The sequence below is a fragment of the Mastomys coucha genome, unplaced genomic scaffold, assembly GCF_008632895.1.
Source record: "Mastomys coucha isolate ucsf_1 unplaced genomic scaffold, UCSF_Mcou_1 pScaffold7, whole genome shotgun sequence".
Classification (NCBI taxonomy): domain Eukaryota; kingdom Metazoa; phylum Chordata; class Mammalia; order Rodentia; family Muridae; genus Mastomys; species Mastomys coucha.
This window is the reverse complement of record NW_022196913.1, coordinates 93,649,269-93,671,454: the sequence shown is the minus strand read 5'-3', so window position 1 is coordinate 93,671,454 and position 22,186 is coordinate 93,649,269. Positions and strand designations below refer to the sequence as shown.

At 40.3% G+C, this 22,186-nt stretch overlaps 1 protein-coding gene and 1 non-coding gene across 4 annotated transcripts in view; one reads left to right on the top strand and one right to left on the bottom strand.

Annotated features, from left to right (window-relative positions):
• The window catches only part of Col14a1 (collagen type XIV alpha 1 chain), a 224,054-nt gene that overhangs the window by 104,116 nt on the left and 97,752 nt on the right, over positions 1 to 22,186 (bottom strand). For 2 of the 3 annotated variants that reach the window (XM_031359565.1, XM_031359567.1), the window contains exons 15-19: positions 10,082 to 10,208; positions 8,971 to 9,110; positions 7,843 to 7,975; positions 6,878 to 6,937; positions 5,350 to 5,501 (exon numbers count right to left, since the gene is read on the bottom strand). In XM_031359565.1, coding sequence (XP_031215425.1) covers positions 5,350 to 5,501; positions 6,878 to 6,937; positions 7,843 to 7,975; positions 8,971 to 9,110; positions 10,082 to 10,208 — 612 coding nt within the window. The remainder of the gene's footprint in view (positions 1 to 5,349; positions 5,502 to 6,877; positions 6,938 to 7,842; positions 7,976 to 8,970; positions 9,111 to 10,081; positions 10,209 to 22,186) is intronic. The other variant, XM_031359566.1, reaches the window with a different exon arrangement.
• LOC116082970 lies at positions 20,850 to 20,956 on the top strand. The gene has a single exon (XR_004115563.1). It is a non-coding gene; the product is annotated as a U6 spliceosomal RNA (small nuclear RNA).

Below are 22,186 nucleotides of genomic sequence, written 5' to 3'. Positions count from 1 at the left end.
TTTTTTTTTTTTAGTTGAAACATATTTAACAGCAATACTCAAAAATTACTGCAGCTTTCTTACATCTGGAAGGAGATGTCTTCCTCCATCTGGATCTGCTATCCCTCTGTCCCTACAACTGCCAGAAAAAAGAAATCCAGAGGCACGGGGACCCTGCACCAGCTGGTGTGCAATGTGCCACGTGGCACACAGTACAATTCTGATGTTTCTAAGAGAATATTTTGTACCACGTATTCACTATGAAATACTGGGCCTATGTCCAGCAGTTAAATGCTGGCACGTCTCTGAGCTGTTGGGAACTTAATAGTCACTGCGGAAAATGTGAGGGTCTACAGATTGACCCAAGGGGGGCTTAAAAGAGTCACAAGACCCAGACAGCCAGAAAGGTTTTCCATTCCAGGGCTGAATGAGATGCCAGCAGGCTGAGGCCATGCTTTCTCCTCTGACAGAAGGAGGAACCCATCCATCATGGAACAAGTCCTAGAAAACCTTTTGGTGAACCCAGAAGTAGCTATTGCTATGATACAGCTAAGCTTTGACATACCATCGTCTTGGGTATAAGGAAACCCTGCCTTAGACAACCATCGTTCTGCTAACCAAAGAAAGGAACACTGGAGTGTCCAGGAGATTGCATCTCGTGGAATCTTGGGTAGGCAGTTATAAAAATAGCAGCTCTGTTCTAATCTAGGGTGAATTAGTCAACGCTGGCAGGAAGGGCTGCAAGGCAGCTGTGGATGCCCTGACTTGCATTGCCCCATCAGGGTAGCGTCCTTAGGGGTGTCTCTCTTCAACAGAATGCTGGAGCAGAGCCCAGCCTCTCATTCCAAGCTGTCTAGCACACCACCCATGTAGATGCTCTTTAAATAAGGTCAGGTCTCACACTGAGAAGCATATGGCCTTGTTACTGATTGAATTCAGTCTGTGGGATACTGTAAAGCGGTGAGACCACTCTGGAGCATTCCCCCTGCTTGTCAGAAAGTAGTTGCCGTGGTTTATAACAACAGCCCTCATTAAGTGCCTAATGGTTTGTGCCGCTTGCTAACTAGAAGAATCTAAATCCAGTAAGTCCCTTCCTCATCACCATAACCCTTTAAGATAGTGATATCACACTCACTTTATAGATGTAGAAACAGACTCACATGGCCCAGTACAGGGGCCATATTGAAACCCCAGAGATCTGATCTAGGGCCTGTTTAACCTTTGGGGGTTTGTGCCATACAAGTACGCAGAGCAAACTTTTTTTTTTCCACCCTCATATTCATTATCAAGAGTAAAATGGAAATTCCCTCTGGGGTATGCAAATTTCATCCTGTTCGGTCTCTGCTTGTTTAAGTAAAGTCAAGTCAAATTATATATATTAATAGAAGCTACTACTTAAAATACAGATGCTGCAGTCATAGCAGATGTTGCCTTTCACTTTTAAGACAACTCTGTGAAAGATGTTAGTGATTAAATGCGATGCAAATTCCACTAGGGAGCTTTGTGTTTTTAACTTTTCAGATATGTAACTTTTCTGTCTCGCTCTATGAGAGCTGTCTGGATCACATACAGCAAGCTGTGATTTGCAGAAGAAACAAGAGTTCATACACTTTGCTGTGTCCCATCTTGCAAAATTCCACTTTTAGGCCACGGTTTTCATATGGCGATGAAGAATAATTCAGAGTTGTGTTTGTGGTGTTGCTTTAATTCCAATCCACTGTCATCTGATACTTGTATCAAATACAATAAAGCTAAACCAGCAGAAATGTGATTGGCACTCTTGGATTGTTGCAGGAATGTTAAATGGCTGACAGGAGCTTTCCAAAACTTAATGACTCACCCTACAGGAGACTAAGACATACTTTAAGTAGCCCCTCTTTAGATAATGTTCCCCAGCCAGTGTTCAGTCTGTGGTTAACAGGCTATAGGATGCTAAAATTCCAAGCAGCCTTTTACAAGTAACAGAGACATCTCTGCTCTGACAGCAAAACTGAGGTCGCTGTCTATGGCACTCTGCAGTGCCATTAACCATCGTGCAAACCAATCCTTATGAAATAGTGACTGACATTTTTATATGTTACATTTCTTTTTTTTTTCTTTGAACTTTGGTAGATTTCATTATGCCTTAAAGTACAGAAGTAATTCATATTCCCTAACTGGTAATTTTAGTTTTTGTTTCCTTTTGGTTTACAACACTACGTGTGTATGCAGTTGTTCAACTCAAGTCCTATCTCATCCTTTGCCCATGCATATACAATTAGCTGTAACAGTGAAGAGAAAACTTGGACCAATGGTAAGAGAAAATATGTCTATGATCAGGACACATTTTCTTCTTTTGCTTTCATAATATGGGTTAGCCAGCCATTTTTCCTGGGCAAGCATCTTGTGTGTGTGTGTGTGTGTGTGTGTGTGTGTGTGTGTGTGTTTCTATGCATGGTCATATGTGTGCAGGTACATATGTGTATGGATGTACATGCAAATGTGTGCACGTGTGTGTAATGGCCAGAGGACAATCATGAGTGTCAGTCCTCAGGCACATCCGCTCTTTTGGTTTTTGAGATAGGGTCTCTCTGTGACCTGCTATTTATTGAGTAGTTTAGGATAGCTAGACAGCAAGCCCAGAGATCCACCTATCTCTGCCCTCCCCCACCCCAGGGCTGTGATTACAGGAGCACCACCATACACAGTGCTATTTTTTTTAATATGATTTAATAATGTAACTCATTCCTTATCCTTTCAAGGCAAGCACTTTATTGTCTAAACTATCTCTTCACCTCAGATATCATCATTCTAAGATATCATTGCATCCCCACTATTTCAAGGTCTTTCGACTTTGTCATTGACCTGAATCTCACTGTCCTAACGCAGACATGCCTTACTTTCTTCCTATCTCACTTATAAGGAAGGATGGGGAGATGTCTCAGAGGGCACTCACAGCCCACACATAAGGACCTGACTTCAGATTCCTACAACCATATAAAAATCTGGGCATGGCAGCACATGCCTATAAGCCAGCATTAGGGAAGTGGAGACTGGCAGGTCCTGGAGACTTGCATGCTTGCTACCCAGTCTAATAAAATGTCAAGCTGCAGAGTCAATGAGCGAGCCTGTCTCCAAAAATGAGGTGAATTTCTGAAGAAGCTACCAGAAGCCAACCTCTAGCCTCCATAGGAGAATATGCCTGTGCATGTGCCCCACCACCCCCGCCTCTCTGTCTCTCTCTCTCTCTCCCTTTCTCTCTCTCTCCCTCTCTCCCTCTTTCTCCATCTCTCGCTGTCACACACACACAACTTATTTAATTAGCTGAAGAATTAAATTAATACATCATTGCATTTCTACAGCAGTAGTATTTGATAAAATACAGATTCTCAATCCTCAGGCCAGTCTTTAAATTAATAAAGTGCCTGTAATTTGCATGCACAACTCTAATTTAATTAGAATTCACTAAAGGGGCTTGGAAGTTGAAGACTCCCACTAGGACTTCTTTTATGTGGAGGAAAGCCAACGCTCCACTGCACAGTAAACTTATCAACAGTTTCCATTTTCCTTAAAGCTCTGTGTAGCTGGGCAGGTTAAGACTTTTGATCGCTTTCCCTTCATTTAGGTGTCCAAGTATTTCAGATATAAATAATGCTAAATAAAAAAAAAAAAACTCCTGAAGGGAACCCAATCTAGAAGCCACCCAAAGTAAATATTGTTATTATTTTTCTGTGCAGAGCTTACAGGTGCACGTGTGAGATTAAATGATTACTTTTTCCAAATCAGTAGGAATTAGCACCAAGGAGCTAATGTGGTTCTTCAAAACAAAAAGCAATGTATCTCATGCTGGGAAGTTTCTGCAGGTTCTTATTTTTAGCAACCAAATTATAATAGTGGAGTAATAATAGGGAAAATAAAATGCCCAAATTACATACTTAATTGGCACGCCTAATTTTATTTTTTTTAAGTTTGCTAATCATGAAACATTTGGAATGTATTTATTGTCGGAGTGAAATTACAATGTAATCCCAATCACCTGGGTACCCGTTAACTTTCCAGAAACACTCCCAGATCAATGGCATGAGCCTGCTGGCTATTCACTATCCACAAGTCCTAGGAGACATCACTACGTCCTATAATGTTTCTCCCATCACCTGGAGACAAGTAATTTTGAGCTCAAATAAATGATTTCCTTTGTAACTTAAAAGGGGTGGGGGCAATGTTATTAATGAGCGATGATGACTTTGAGAATTCCTCCCCAGAATGTTAAAAATGATACAGCAAAAGAAACAAAGTTAGTAATGATATATCATAGTAATAAATAGAGCGTATTTGTGAGCAAGGAGTCAAGTAGCCCCTGGATGGATACTGGAGCACTCTCTTTTGTCTGGACACACGTATAAGAAACAATTCCAAAACATATCAAGTTTGAGGATTAAACTAGCAGATTTAATTTTCTAACTGCAATAAATATAGAGGAACTAGGGGAAAAAGAAACAATTACAAAGGGGGCAATAAGATATATTAAGAAAACGTGGGGAGGCCATGATTAAGAATGTACCAGATTTGCCCACATAGAAATGCACATAAAACAACTTAAAGAAAATTTATCACAAAGCCTTGAGAAGAAATGACTATGATTAATAATAAGGGAGAAATAGTTATAAATATGCTTTAAATGTTGGTTTGTTATTAATAATTAATTATTAATCATTGTTAATTATTAGCAATTAATAACTATATAGTTTATACAGCATGTTGTAATAATTAATTAGTTACATAATAATAATTATTATTATTAAAATGAGTGAAAGTATATCTCTTAGATCCCCCATGTATACTTTGCTTAAAAGCTTTATAGTAGACTCCCAAGAGCAAAAATGTTTAATACTTGCCTTGAACTTTTACATATACATCTACATACATGTATACAAATACACAAATGTAATGGTCCTTTGTCTTATCTTGATTTGGTTTGCTTTTGAAATAGATAGGGTCTAGCTGTGTTGCCAGCTGGTCTCCAACCCCTAGGCTTAGGTGATCTTCTTATATCGGCCTCCCTAGAAACTATAGGTATATGCCACCATGCCTGACCTAATGACTCTATTCGAACCCTATTTTGGTTAAAAGATGTGTAAAACAGCAGAAGCAATTACACAAAAAAGCTGCAGAGGCTTGATTAGATTGAAGTGATCTGTGTGGGCCAGGTTTTAGGGTTAGATCGGACATGACGACCAACAGTGAAATTTGGATTGAGCAAGAATGTTAGTTTCTGCAGGCTTGGAGTCATCAGGCAATGAGCAGGACAGCTTTTGCTCATCTCCCCAAATAGCCATGGTAGCTCCACCAAGAAAGGCTGTGGGGCTCCCGGTCAGCAGCAGTTATACAGACCGTTCCTACCACTTCTTCCATAGGGTCCCCTTGGGCTGTCAGGTAGGTCACCCTAAACTGCTCCACATTGCTGTCAGAAATGTCCCATGTGACCCGCAGGCTAGTAGCAGTTTCATCATCTACAACCAGGTTTCTGATTCCTGTCTGGAGAACTGGAATAAATAGAACCACATATTAAAGAACTTGTAGACCATCATATCCCAAAATGAGAACACAGGCACCATCTACGGAGTAGCATCCATCACCATTCAGGGCAACCCTATAAGACACAGCCATGTAAAGCAGGAGTTCCATGTTCGTGGCTGACAGAGAACTGAAGAAAACCTACTGGTTTAAACTCAAAAGGGAACATGGTCCTTAGGACCTCATGCTCACCACCACCACCCTTTATTGAAATGGGCAGGGGGTACCAGATCTCCTCACTCTCCGCATGTGAGGCAGCATCCAGCAGCAGCCACCTACCTCCTCCCAGGCCTGTCTTAACACTACTCACTCAAAAACAGTTCCCCAACTCAGGCTGCCTTCTTCTTTCCAGCCCACACAAGGTATCTTTTCTGGGATATTTGCCCAAATTTCTTCACCTGTGTTCACTCTCCTCTCCATCTGCCAAGGTGTCTCTTCCCTCACACATTCCATTTTCTTTCATTCCTATAAAAGATTGACTTCCCTCCTGCCCACTATACATTTACATTCTCCTCATCTACCCCCTCATGAGAACATTCACTGAACCTGTCTTAAATGTCATAGTGTATAGATCTTTGATACATGCACCATCAAGTCTTGAGAAACATTGTAAACACAGCCCCAAGTAGCTAGGAGGCTTAACTGGCATAACTTTGCTGTACTACAAGACAAGGGGAATTGTGGGAAATTCTCAGTTCAAGGCAGAGTTCCAGAACTCTGGTGCCAAGACAGAAAACAGGAACTATTAAGGGAGAATTTGTGTGTTCCAATAAAGAAAGCCCAAATAAAGATTAGCTGAAGGATAAACACATGAATGAGAGGGTGACTGGGTAATAAAGAGCTGTGGGCATGTTTTAGATAGGGAGCGTGTTAATTAACTCAGACAACTGGTTGGGAGGTGTGCTGAGGTAAAGAGAAAAGCCAAGATGACAGGAGAAACTACTGGTGAGGGACTAACACTGCATAAGTCAAATATCAGGTCCCAACAGAAATGAATGGAAGTGGTGTGAATAATCAGTCCTCTGCAGAGAGCCACAGAAGTGACTGGGACGAAGACCTCTGTGGGTGGTGCTATGTTAACTGCCTCAGAAAGGTGAGTGGGAATCCAGATGAAAGTAGGAAAGGTAGGCAGTTTTAATGGCGGTGAACTAGGAGACCAAGTGGCACATGGTGGAAGAGAGGATGCAAAGTTCAAACGTTGGTGACATGTAAACTGCGTGAGAAAGCAAGGAAAGAACATCTTTTTTCTAACTAATAACTAAATAAAAGCTAAGTGAAACTAGAAAACATAACTTCTGTTTAAATCAAACATGTTGAGGATAAACAGGCCCCTGGGTATCCTCACCTGAAGTCACAGGGCTGGTCGGTTCTACAATTGTGGGTGCTTCAGTCCAAAAATCATCAACTGAAAGAAAATTCATTACTCTCAAATTATGTAAAGACAATAGTCTATACGTCTGCATAAACCATTGTATAACTTATGAAGGAAATTACAGTGACATTATCTTTCTTAGCAACTGACACATCCATCTAGAAGGTCCATAAATCCTGCCTGACAATGTCTCCTACCTTTGGGAAATGCCTCCTCTGAATCACTGTCTCTTTAAGGGAAGTCTTTCCCCACCATCTGCAGACATGACAAGGCTAGGCCCAGCCTCTCTGTCTCATTTCAATTTAGAAGGGTGATCCCAGTTCTGGGGCTTCTGACAAAACTAACATGGCTCATTTGGATTCCCCTGTGTAGAACTACTCTCTCTCTTCAGTTTATAACATAAGGATGTCCCAACTGCACTGGCCAATAAATCTTCTGAATGCCACTTAAGAGAACTTAATATATGGTTGATTCATTTTGAAGAAAGAAGGATATAGTTAATATATAGTATCAAAAAGAAAAAAAAAGGGAATATCAGTGGGTAAATTTTGCAAAAAGTTTTTATAACCAAGACCAACTTGGAAAATTAGTACCTAACTTATTTTCCAATTTGATCATTTATGATTATATCTGCCTACCATCTATTCATCTACCTTTCCATTTTGAGAATGGTTATAGTACAATTAAGATAGGCCAAATGTGGTGTTCAATGCTTGAGAATAAACTTGTGAACAAGACAGAGATGGTCAGCGTCTTCAGTGTAATGATAGTCTAAGAAATTACAATGCTTCACACATGAAAGTCATTGACTATAAAACAAGACAAAGCCCGGAGAAACAAAGAGAAGTTGAAGCCTAATGGAAGAAGACAGGCTGTGAGGGTGCATGGTGGACCCTGAAGCTCAAATGTGAGACTTAACGTCCACACTCCGGACTTACGTGTGGTCCCCACCGCGGTCACCACCTCACTCTCGCTTCCGTCATCAAGTACAGCTAACAGTGAGACTTCATACTCAGTGCCAGGATCCAGGCCTTCAACAACATATGAGTCCTGCTCTTCTTTGAGGACAACCTGAAAAGCAGTTGGTACTTGGTAACTAGGGTTACTGTAAAAGGAGATAGGGAGTAGTGGGGGAGAGAGATTGACCATTTGGTGTTGGAAAACAAATTGGTGTGCTCTTCCCTAGAGAAGACTACCCTATCCACTTGGGCATGTCTATTATTATCTTCCTTGTTCAGCTCATGTTCCGCAGTCATGTTGGTGAGTCTTTATGGATGTAGCTTCTAACATTAATAGGATGAACAATCTTACAGCAAACTCCCTAACCCTCAGGTTCTCAAGATCTTTCTGCGCCCTCTCCAGCAATGATTCCTGAGCCTTAGGAATAGTGTGTGTATATATATATATATGTATATATATGTAAGTATATATATACATATATATATACACATATATGCACATATGTGTGTGTATATATATGTGTGTGTATATATGCACACACACACATGTGTGTGTGTGTGTGTGTATGTGTATGACAGCTAATGAAAAAAAAAGTCCTTAAATTTGAAAGAGGTCAAGAAGAGGTATATGGGAGCGTTGGGGGAGGGGGAGGTTGAAGAGAAGAGGGAAGTATGTAGTTATAATCTCAGAAGTAAAAGAAATAATTGTTTAAAGAAGAAAAGGGGGGAGTGAAAGTTAGGAGAGAAATACAAAGGAAAAATCTGTACATAAGCAAGAACTAACTGAGAAAAACAGAGGAAACCTGAAATCATTTTAAAACCAAACTACAGACCCTACTGCTTTTACTTCCCTCAACAAATATACTATTAATGTTGTAAAAGTAGCACTGTAAAGTTCTATTAGCTGTTACTTGTGAGGGTGGAGGAATCTGAGCTATAAAACTGAACCCCTGGTAACAATACACCCTGAACTATAGCATTATTTGATGCGATTGAAATGTAAATGTCATGCCCTGCAAGGTGCTACTCCTGAAGTCCTCTGCAGTAGGAATTCACTTCCTGGGAATGTGTTCCGGATCAGTTTTCACTGTGGTTCAGTCAACTCACCTCTTGGGTCTTCCCGCCATAGACCGGAATCCACATCAGCTTGTGCTGCCCCTCCTCAGCCGAGAGCGGATGCCAGGTCACTCGAAAACTGTCTGTCTTCACCTCATCAATTTCCAAGTATTGCTGGGCGGGAACTTCCTCTGTGAGCCATGGAGGAGATTGAGTTTGAGAAATAAGAAGGCAAGAAACTAAGCTCAAGCAGCTCCTGGCAAGGCAATGGGATAGGAAGACCGAGGGAGCTCTTGGTTTTGGAAAGCCGTGGAAGAATGGCAACCGTCCTCGATCCATCTGGTGTGACTTTAATGTCTGTTTCCAGTACCTTCCAACAGCATAAGTTAGGAAACCACAGAAATGATGTTCTCTAAAATGTTTCCAGTAACTCCAGAACTCCTACATTGTTGATATTGGGCCATTTTCATAAGGTATAAAAAATAAAAATGGAGGCAGCAAGGTAGGTCGGCCATAAAGTGCTTGCCTTGGTATTTCAATCAGTCCTTGCTGTGTTAAGTTTGGGGCCCGTTATAATACTGCTATATCATAATGCATTAAGTTAAATAGTGTTTAAAATGTAATTTCCATTGACAGAAAACTGATATCAGTCATTTTGGAGGTCTGCCTAATGCACCCACACACACATGAATGGATGAAGAGGATAAACCTTTTACTTTAAGAAATAAGAGAAATGGGGGTGTGGTAAATAGACAACAATGTATGTGATGTTTCATACATTTTTATTTGGAAATTTCATAAATGGACACAATATATTTTTACCTCATCCATTTCTGACTTCGGCTTCTCCTGGACTCCCCTACTACATCTTCCTTCTAACTTTAAGTCCTCCTTTCTTTACCCTCCAGAGTCAAATTCATGCTTTCCATATGTGCATGGATGTGGGAGAATTATTAACCTTTTAAAGTGAGATGGCATATTCTTTCTTTTCTTTATTTTGATAAAAAAATGAAGAAATAGCCAGAATACTTTAGATATTTAATTGTGTATTCGTGATATCTTAAAAATTAATATAGATTCAAAGTTACAGTTGAGGAGGTTGCTGCTGCAGGTTCACTAAATAGTTGCTTCGTAAATCCTTTCAATCCAGAATAAGGCCTACCTGTGGTAAACTCTCCAACCAGGGGCAAGGACTGCCCCTCCTCATAGATGGAGAAAATGGCAATGGAGTATTCCGTGAGGGGGGTCAAGCCTTTCAGAGGGAATGTAGTGACAGGATCGACTTCAACCTGTAGAACAGAATAGCCACAGTCTGTCCCCAATACTCTCAAACCACGCAAATCATTTTAGTATGATCTACCATCCAGCTGACTGAAAGTTATCTCCACTGCAAAGCACAACACTGAACCACTGAGTCACAAAGCCAGCGTGTGTCCAAGTGCATCCTTACTTAGAGACACCCAGGTTTATGAGGCTGATGATATGATGCACAAAGTTTCTAGCTTTGACAGTTTTAGCTTCACTGTCTGGGCTCTGCAAACTTACTCCATGGCTGTGTCATCCACGACAAGCTATGTCATAACTGCACAGGTAACCAACTATGCAGAGAAACATTTACACCAAAGGAAACAGTAAATATTCAAGTGTTCCTTTATATTTCACAGAAAGATACAATTGGGGGAATATATATATATATTATATATATGTACTGTACATATGTATACATATGTATGCATTAAAGACATAATTGAGTTGGGCGGTGGTGGCGCACACCTTTAATCCCAGCACTTGGGAGGCAGAGGCAGGTGGATTTCTGAGTTCGAGGCCAGCCTGGTCTACAGAGTGAGTTCCAGGACAGCCAGGGCTACACAGAGAAACCCTGTCTGGAAAAACAAAAAAAAAAAAACATAATTGAGGGAATATATATGTATTGTGTGTATGGATATATATGTGTGTATATACAATACATATATGTACATTATGTATATGTACATATGTATGTGCATATATGCATGTGTGTGTGTGTGTGTGATATGAAGACCTGAAGAAAGGGACTAAGGACATATTATGTAAAGGGCCTTGAAGAGAGAACACAAAATAAAGAGGAGCTGAGGGCAGGATCTGTACCACAAATCCCCACCCAGACCACCATGAAAGTAAGAGAAAGAAAGAATGAAGATGGCTTTATCATTGAGAGGTTGGGACTGGGCTCCCAAGCTGCATAGTTTGGAGATTAAATTGTAAATCATGGTTATGGCGCCCATATCTGTGAGCTTAATATTTATCTTAATTAACCTTCATCACAATACACAGTGTCTTAAAATAAGATGCCTTAGTTCTGGTGGAAGTCCAGAAATTTGCAGAAATAACCATATTTACCTGGGAGCAGGCTTTGTCAAATTAAGGCCCACTGAAAGTGATTTCAAAAGACATTTTAAAGCAACACAATGCAATGTCTTATTTTATGTACTGTCAATACCTAGTCTTGATGCCTAAGCAAAGGTAAGTTTGCTCTAAGCTTGCTCGTGATAGCCAATGTGACTGTAATGGTTTGTATATGCTTGGCCCAGGTTCAGCCTTATTGGAGTAGGTGTGGCCTGTGGGCTTCAATACCCTCATTCTAGTTACTTGTAAGTATGTCTTCTCCTAGCAGCCTCCAGATGAAGATGGAGAACTCTCAGCTCCTCCTACGCCATTCTTGCCTAGACATTACCTTGCTCCCACCTTGATGATAATGGACTGAACCTCTGATCCTGTAAGCCAACCCCAATTAAATGTTGACCTTTATATGAGTTGCCTTGGTCATGGTGTCTGTTCACAGCAGTAAAACCCTAAGACAGTGACCATTACCAAAGCAGGAAATGTTCCATCCCCACTTAATTGTTCATCAACTAGTGTCCAAATCAAAAGCAAACATCACAAGAGATCACCCTGACCCTGTGTATTCTAGGATTCTGCCCCATACTCTCAACAGTCCCTTAGTCTCCAGCCTCACTGGCTTGTATCACGTCTCACCCTCTTCTACTTAGTCTTTGCACATTAATTTATTCTGTCTATGACTCTACTGCTCACTTCTTTGCAAAAGTCAGCCTTCCCCATCCATTTCAATGATGCTAAATGAGCCTCCTTGGGTGGTTTTCCCTTCCCACATTTGTCAGCAGATTTGCTCTCTAATGCTGCTTTTGTTGTTTCCTTCCTGGCACTATTCACACGTACTCTAGGTCCACATCTACTAGCATTCTGTCTGATTTCTGCCTTTGATGGGAACCCCTCAGGGCAGGACTTAGATTGGTCCCCTCCACAGTCTGTCTAACTGTGCGATAACATGTGACTCAGTTTCCTTTTTACTGTTATTAAATGAACTGAGTCTAAAAGTTAAGATGGAAACAGCTCAGAAGCTTTTTGTAAAAGAGAAGGATTTGTCTAAAGTAAGGAACAGTTTAGAAGCCACGTTCTTCTCTGGGGAATCAACAATAGACCAAAAAAGTGCCAATCTGGAGAAAAGGTTCTACTTTTACTAATCTGGAACCTGGAGACATCATGCAAGAGTGCTGCCAGCGGCAGCCTTGTAGCCTCCAACTAAGATACCTGGCATCAGGGGCATCATTTTCACAGCTCCATCCCAGCCAAGTTCCTGAAGGGATCCAAGTCTCCTGTGCTGATACCACATAGCAGAGAGAAGCAGGATCAACCACACCTCACAGCCTCAGGCTGCTGCTGCTCAGCAAGAGTCACTGAAAGTAAGGATCAACTCCTCCTGACCTACCAGCAATATTCTAGATGGTTCTTAGTATTTAGTGCTCCTAGGCATCCATTAATACTTAATACTGCATCCATTGTATTAAGTTATCGCTTGATCCTTACCAGACTTCAAGAACATGAATTTCTATGTTCAGTTTGAAGATGGAAAAATTAGTTAAGGATCTAGCCCAAAAGTATGCAAACTAGAACCTACAACTTAGGCCCAGATGTTTAGAGTCTAAACCTTATTGTCTTAGACATAGTTTTACCATATGTTTCAATATTTATGTGCACAAAACCACAAATTTATATTTAAAATATCAATTCAATATGCATCTTCCAAAATGATACGTATGCACTGTTTCCTGGTTTTCTGAACTGCTTTAAGTAACAGCAGGAATCAATATATAATATTAATTCTGATCCCCTTCCCCAGCCTTCCCTTACCACTCTCTAAGTACTTATAAAAATGACTTTCTAAAAAGAACCTGAGGCTAAGGAGTTTAACTAATTTGTTCTGAGCCATAAAACTTTTAAATGGTAGATCAGTGTCATCTTAACTTTCCTTTTAAGTCTCTACTCTGTGACAAATGGGAATCAAACCTTGCACGGCTATCAAACCTACACAAAAATGAAATCCAATTTATTAGGTTCACTGAGAGTCTAAATGGGAAAATGCATATAACCATAAAACCATCTATTGTATATGTAGTACATGTATCTGTTAAAAAAGGATTCTGCTCATTTGCTAAAGGATTTTATTTACCACTTAAAAGACTAATTTGTATGAATGCCCAATTGATTAACTTATTTCACCAAATAAAAAGCTTTGTGTGCCATTTTTTTATTAGTTACTTTTCTTGTGTTGGGGGGGGTCATTATATAACTGAGGATCACTTTCAAGTCCTTCTATTTTATAGAATACAGGCATGTGTCACCATGCCTTCAGGGCCTTCTGTTTCATAGAATACAGGCACATGTCAGAGTGGCTGGATGTGCAGTGCTGGAGGGTGAACTTTGCCTCCTGAGGTATCTCTCACTCCAGCCTGTATGGCCATACAATCTTAACTATCGGCTTTGAAACTGATGTTATAGGTAGCACCATAGGACATATGAGATGAGTTTTAAAAAAGGACAAGAATGGCTTCTGGTCTGTCTGGGCCAGTGCCCTGAGCAGACCTTGGGCACAAGATCCACAGCCAGTCCCAGAACACCCAGAGGAAGCTCCATTCCCAGGTGCTCTAAAACGCCCAGGATCAGAAGTGACAAGGACACAACATCTGTCCCAACACTGGGAGTAACTGGGACCAGCAGGACACAGGGATCCAGGAACTCTGCCAGCCCGGTGGCACTGGTTCCTTCCCGTCTGTCTGGGCTGGTGTCCAGAGCAGACCTTGGGTGCAAACTCCACAGCCAATCCCACAACACCCAGAGGAAGCTCCACTCCCAGATGCTCTAACAAGTCCAGAATCACAGGATCACAGAGACAGCTTGACTCTGAGGTGTTCTGACACAACCAGGATCACAGGAAGGACATGCTCCAGTCAGATTTAGCCAGGGCAGGTAACACTAGAGATAACCAGATGGCAGGGGGCAAGTGTAAGAAAATAATTAATACAAACCAAGGTCACCTGCCATCATCACAACTCAATTCTCCCATCATAGCAAGTCCTGGACACACTATCACACCAGAAAAGCAAGATTCAGATCTAAAATCACTTATCATGATGATGATACAGGACTTTAAGAAAGACATAAATAACCCCCTCAAGGAAATGCAGGAGAACACAGGTAATCAACTAGAAGCCCTTAAAGAGGAAACACAAAAATCCCTTAAAGAACTACAGGAAAACACAATCAAACAGGTGAAGGAAATGAACAAAACCATCCAGAATCTAAAAATGGAAGTAGAAACAATACAGAAATCACAAAGAGAGACAACCCTGGAGATAGAAAACCTAGGAAAGAAATCAGGAGTCATAGATGCAAGCATCACCAACAAAATACAAGAGATACAAGAGAGAATCTCAGGGGCAGAAGACACCATAGAAAACATTGACACAACAGTCTAAGGAAATACAAAAAGCAAAAAGCTCCTAACCCAAAACTTCCAGGAAATTCAGGACACAATGAGAGTGAAGACTCCCAAGGTAATGGGCCAGTAAATATCTTCAACAAAACAAAAATTTCCCTAACCTAAGGAAAGAAATGCCCATGAACATACAAGAAGCCTACAGAAGCAGGGCAGTGGTGGCGCATGAGAAACCCTTTCTCGGGGAAAAAAAAAAAAAAAACGTACAGAACTCCAAATAGATTTGTACAAGAAAAGAAATTCCTCCCATCACATAATAATAAAAACACCAAATGAACTAAACAAAGAAAGAATTTTAAAAGCAATAAGGGGAAAAGGTCAAGTAACATATAAAGGCAGGCCTATCAGAATCACACCAGATTTCTCACCAGAGACTATGAAAGCTAGAAGATCCTAGACTGATGTCATACAGACCCTACAAGAACACAAACGCCAGCCAAGGCTACTATACCCAGCAAAACTCTCAATTACCATAGATGGAGAAAACAAGCTATTCCATGACAGAAGAAAATTTACACAATATCTTTCCACAAATCCAGCCCTACAAAGGATAATAGATGAAAAACACCAACATGAGAAGCAAAACTACACCCTAGAAAAAGCAAGAAAGTAATCTTTCAACAAATCCACACAAATCTAATTCCACCTCTTACAACAAAAACAACAGGAAGTAACAATTACTTTTTCTTAATATCTTAATATGAAAATTAATATTACCAAAATATCCTAATAGATTGAAATCTAAAGATATGAGGAATTAGAAAGTTGTTGACTGTCATCCAATGATCTCACTAATTTTGTAATTAGAGAAATAGGTCCAATATTGTGCAATCCATATACACTTTCTGCTTGTTTGTATGTGACAGTGTCTTGTTGTGTACCACATAATGGTCTTGAAATCTTGCTTCTCCTATCTCAGCCTCTCTATTAGTAGTATTGTTTATTTTGTGTTTTTACACTATGGTTTTCAGAACAGCTTACATATTTCAAAAGTATTTATACAGTCAAAAGAAATGTAGGCAATTATTTTGGGGGATGGCTTGTAAGAGAACATCAAAGAGTGAAACTGAATGCTTTGCTTGACATTTGTAATTATTGTATCAAGTTTGAAGAGGACTTTATAAGTTACTCTTTCTCTGAGATGAATGCTTTTCCAAATTATCACAGCCAATGAACCAAATTCTTACCCTCACCTAACGTCTGTACCACCCTCCAAGCAGAACCATTGTTCATTGAAACAGTTGGTGAATGACTTTATGGATAGACCATCTTAATACACACACCATTTCTTGAATGAAACCTGTTCTCTGTGGGCTGAGAATAAAATCACTCACTCAAGTCAGATAGCTTTGACAATAGCAGGAAGTCTGTATCCAAAAATCATGCTTACAATTCATTCCTTGGTGCAGCAGAACCATCAACTCTTAGCTTAGCTATGATGGAGGTAAAATCATTTGGGAATGTGAGGATCATTGAAGTACAGCCTTATTACAATAAAATCTAGTGTCTAAAAATTGTTCTTACTTTGGGCTTGTACCACAGTAAGAGCCAAGATTTTAAGCTCTACTAAATACAAAACAAACAAACAAAAGACTTTATATATTTATGTTCATTAAAAAAATACTACTAGTGATGTATTATTTTTAAGTATGCAGTTAATATGTTTAGGGTTATTTAAAATTTATATTGAGAAACACACACATATTTTCAGTATTGCTGTAGACAAGCATCTACATAAGACTGTTAAATCGATTGTTGTTTTATATCAAACAACTTTTATAATACTCATTTTTATTGTTATAATATTTTATAAATTTTAAAGAATATGACAAAAAAGGTATTGTAGGTATTGAAGGGGGTCTGGGAGGAGTTGGGGTACAAAAGGGAAACAAGAATGTGATTTAATTCTATTTACTTAAAATATATTTTTAAATGCTAACACATTCAGATAAATTGAAATCATATATCTTTTCTCATCATAATGCAATAAAACTTAAATCAATATAAAAATAAAGGACAAGAATGACTATGAGGTCACTGTTTTGCAACCAATTTGAGAAGAACTTTATCAATAGTTTAGCTATCTCTTCCCTTCAGCCTTATTTGGGGTAGAGCATATGAAGAAAGAGTACTACTGAACAAGGAGAAATGTGGGCTGTACCACTGAGTCTTGGCTGGTGGAAACTGACATCTTACAGTCTAAAAAATGATGGTTTTACTTTTATAAAACTCTGTGGCAGTACTTAATTCTCTCCCACACTTCTTAGGACCTTTCACAGTGAATGCTGAGATGGTTTCTAGCCTTCTACCCCTGCTTTACTAGCATTTGGTTGTATAAAGAATGATTTATTAAATTTTCTCTTTAGAACATCAGTACAGTGCTTGACTAGTGGTAATGACCCCAGTTATCTTAGATCCATTAGCATCTTCAACCACCATCTTCCAATCTTCCAGAGTCATTAAGCCCCACAGAGGGTTAGGAATAAGGCTCAGTGCTGGAGATAGAGCAGTCAAAACATAAACTCAGTAATCTTCCTTGGTCTTCTAGCAAAGCTGTCATAGTATACTTGCGTACCCAAGTCTCAGCTCCAGAGAGGAGACATACTATTTTCTTTTCCATGAAGCAACCAGGCATACATTAAAGTAATGTCTTTTTTCCAACCTGAGCTTTGCAACCATACACGATTCCTGAAATGACTCTCCAAAGGAAAAATAATGTCCATGTTTTATCTTCATTCCAAATGTCTGGGTGACCTGGTGGCTCAGTTGAAGCACTGGAGTATACTCTGAGGCAGGTACTCACAGTGACTAGCAACCTATGATTTCTCCTGGCTTGAGCTGTCCAAACACACACCCCCTTCTAACAATGTACACAGCAACCTCGGACTCCCAAGACTGCATTAAGCTGCAGATGCATTCCATTCCAGACAAAAAAAATATGAAATATGTTTTTCTACTCCCCCCAATAACAATCAAACTCAGATAATTTCTACGCAGTCATATTCAGTGTTGGGGAGGGGAAATCTAGCCAAGACTAGCTTTAGTTGCATGCCAATAAAATAAACTGTTCTCTGATAGATATTTTAGGCAGAATCCCATCTCGTTTTTGTTTTGTTTTGTTGTTTTTTTTTTTTTCAAGACAGGGTTTCTCTGTGTAGCCCTGGCTGTCCTGGAACTCACTCTGTAGATCAGGCTAGCCTCGAACTCAGAAATCTGCCTGTCTCTGCCTCCCAAGTGCTGGGATTAAAGGCGTGTGCCACCACTGCCCAGCGCAGAATCCCATCTTATGCCTATGGAGTTTCTGACTCATCTTCTCCTATATCCTTCTACCTCATCTCCCTGTGAGGAATGAGCATTGGCCAAAATAGAATGAAAAATCTTTCCTTGGAGTCTATGGGCCCTATTCTCTCCAGGCTTATTTTGACAGTTCTCCATTGTCAAGGACCATAGACCTCCTCTTGAGGCCATGTTCTGAATTATAGGCTGCCCTTTTGGAAGCAGCATAATCCTTAAGCAACAAACTCAGGAGCTAGAGCTCTAAGTCCACCCAAACAGTCCATGAAACTATCAGTATGGTTCCTCTTATGCTCTTCAGCCTGCCCTGGATATACTGCCAAGGAGTCAATCCCTAACACACGCCCTCATTTGCTGTACCTCCCCACTCACAGGGCCGTCCTGGTAGAACTCACATTCATTATTGGGTAGCCTCTTGGCCTCACCCCTAAAATTTTATTTTCTTAGGCAAGGCATAGTTCTGGGAGAGAATTCACTTTCCCATGCTTACTGAAGCTTCGGTTGGATTTCAGTCCACTATATTTCTGAGAGTATCAAATGTCTGGGAGGCTTTGAATCAGATTAGTCTCCACTGTATTGGCAAGTTTCTGTTTGTCCTGGAAATTCTGAATGTTTTTCATTATCATCTGCTCTTGAAGCTACCTGACAAGAGATCAGCTCCCAACTGCTCAGCACAAGTTTCACCAAGACTTAAGCAGTCAAGCACATCCTCAAGAACCTGGGTGCATCTTGCATTTCTTGTTTTCTTTTAGGAAATGGTAACTTGTTCATTCACTTAGAAGACTGATTCAAAGTTTGGAAATTGTTTTAACTCTAAAGAACTCCCAGGGCAGGATGTTTGAATCTCACTCAGAAGGAAACTAAAATAGTCATTGGAGATAGAGGAAGGGAGGGAACTGGGTGGAAGAAGGGATAGAGAGGGAAATGGGGGGCAGGGAATCAGGTGTAGGGAAAACTGAAAGGAGGGAACCCAGAGAGTGAATGGAAATCAGCTGTGGAGGGGCATCTCTAGGATGTTCCAAAGACCAGACTTCAGGGAGGCCCCAACAGAATCTAAGAGGGTGACTCTGGCTGAGATTTTTAGCAATGGGTAATATGGAGCCTAAAGCTGCCACCTCCTGTAGCCAGGCAGGACTGCTAGTGGAGAGATAAGAACACCCACCCACCCCCAAAATCTTCCACCTAAAATCTGTCCTGCTACAATAAGAGCAGGGACAAAGATGGAGCAGAGACTGAGGGAATGGCCAACCAATAACTGGCCCAACTTGAGACCCATGCCATGGGCAAGAACCAATCTCCTACTCTGTTATGGTGGCAGACTGGAGCCTAGCATAACTGTCCTCAGAGAGGCTCCACACAGCATTGGACTGAAACAGATGTAAAGATCCACAGCCAAACATTAGGTGGAGCTTAAGGAGTCTTGTGAAAAAGATGGGGTAAGAATTGAGGAATCCAGAGGAGATAAGGACTCCACAAGAAGACCAACATAATCAACTGGCCTGGACCCTTGGGGGCTCTCAGAAGCTGAACCACCAACCAAAAAGCAAGAATGGTCTGGACAGTCTCACCCTCTTCCCGCTCCCTCCAGAACATATGTACCAAATGTGCAGTTTGGTCTCCATGTGGGTCCTGCAACAACTGGAACAGGGGTTTACACTTAATCTGTTGTTGCCTGTGGATCCCATTACCCTAACTGGGCTACCTTGTCTAGCCTCAGTGGGAGAAGATATGCCTAAACCTACAGTGACTTGAAGTGCCAGGATAGGTTGGTGCCCAGGGGGTACCTCCTCCTTCTCAGAGATGGAGGGAAGGGAGTGGAGAGAGGGACTATGTGAGAGGGGTACAGGGGAGCTGCTATGGGAATGTACAGTGAATGAATAAATTAATTAATTGATGAGAAAGTGTGTGCTTGGGAAACAGTAAACTCTTCAAATGTTTTAATGCAAATATAGGTAATTTCTACTTTATGTACAGAAAAAAAAAAACCTCCCAGGACTGGTTGTATAGCTCAGTTGGTAGCTGTGCTTAGCTTGCACACAGCCCTAGGTTCTTTTTCCAGGAAAGGCATTAAACTGGGTGTGGTGGTTCACAGCTGTCGTCTTAGCTCTTGGAAATTGGAGGCCGGAGTTCACAGTCATCCTCGGCTCCATAGCCAGTTTGAAGCCAGTCCAGTATGCATTATTTTCAATTTAGGTCAGTTAGGGGTGATTTAAAAAAAAAAAAGTCTGTACTCATTGGAATATGATTTAAGCAGAGACATATTTTCCATTATAGACTGGTTATTGCTTATAGTATACTTGCCTCATCACCGATTTCATGTAGCCTAATCTTATGTCAATCAAGAAACTTGGAAGTCTTTGATTCAAAGTAATACATCTCAGTGAAGCCAAAAAGGAAGGTCAGGAGACAGAGGAAGAGAGGGGAGCAGAGGGCAGGGAAGGCGGGGCAAGACAAAAAGAAAGCTCATTGGGGGAACAGTGTGATGCCTTGGTTTCAATCTTTAAGATAGCCCCTCTCAAAACGGGTAGGAGTCTGACTCTGATGGGTTACATGTGACTAATTCCTGGGGAAATGATCTTTAAAAAATTCCTTTCTACCAGTGCAGATATGGCTTGATTCTTTTGAAGTAGTGATTTTCATGGAGCAGGAGGTTACTCTTCATTCTCCCATTATTGATACACGAGGAGACCCTATACAGACTAAGGGTATTGGCCATTAAGTGGTGCTTTTTCAAGGTCTTTGAAGTTTTGAGTGTGCAGACATTGGTCAAGAGCTCCAAGTTTTTCATTCTCAAGAACTCCTTGTGCTCGCTTCGGCAGCACATATACTAAAATTGGAACGATACAGAGAAGATTAGCATGGCCCCTGCGCAAGGATGACACGCAAATTCGTGAAGCGTTCCATATTTTTAACTGGGAAAGGAGAAATTCGCATGTAAATAAAGAAAATATCTAAAATAAAAAAAAAAAAAAAAAAAAAAAAAAAAAAAAAAAAAAAAGAACTCCTTAGATCAATTCTCTCCACATGTCCTAAGTTGCATATAATTCTAAAGATTTTTCATCTAAAATGTATCCAGTTGGCTCAGGGGCTGTGCTCTCTGGACTTTCTGGATAACAGGAAAAAATTTCTAGCTCTCCATAATCCAGATGACTACAAGGGCCACTAAGCAATATACTTCAATTTTTAAACTTGAGAAATTATGTATAAACATGGGAATCCTGAAGAATCTGCTCAGAAGTCCCACAATCTGATAAGAACACCTCTTCTCTCAGTCTCTATAAAGTAGGTGCTGAAATGGGAGGTGTCTTGGGTGGCCATACATCCCCACCATGTTCATTGCTACCTCATCTGTTGTCTCTGTCACTGGTCTTAGCTGACTGGTCTTGACTCATTGCCTTTCTTTCAGCACATATGGATTAAGTTAGCTTGAAATGTCAGAAACATAGCTAAAGATACATCTCTTTGCCGTCAATATAATTATGTGTCTGACCCTCTTATACAGCTAAGTGTGTAACTTTGGAGAGAATAACTCCTGTACTACTAGCAAGAATAAAACAACTGTAGTTCGGGAATTTTTTTTTATTTTAAATGCTTCACTGCTCTGGGTTCTTATCTTAAAAAACAGAGCAACTTTCCACCAATGGCCCCAGATTTATTGGAAATATTTACTCTTCATATTTATGAAGGCTGAGGTGAAAGGTTGAATGCTCTTCGTCCAGGTTAGAAAGTGTGCCCTTATTGATATTCCATTACACAATGACCCTGATGAGAGTGTGCACTGCAAAACATTATTTTAGTTTAATTGTAGAAGAAAGTTTGTCCCAACATATGAAAATACTTATTTTACTTGGTCAGAAAATAGAAATGATGTAATTCAACATAATTCTCTCTTTTTCATAGCTTCCTGGACCAAGATAAGCAAAAAGAAAACAACTGAAAAAGCCTTGCTATCTTGCTAGAACATATTCCTAAGGAAAGAATTCCTAAAAGTATTAGTCATCACACCCAAGATACTAAACTTTCTTGAGTTTAGCAAGTTCCATTATTTCTGAGTATCTTCCTACGGAAGCTCAATTCTTTTCAAACTCAGAATTTAGTTTTAAATTCATCAACCTGGCATATTTGAAAGGCCCATTGACT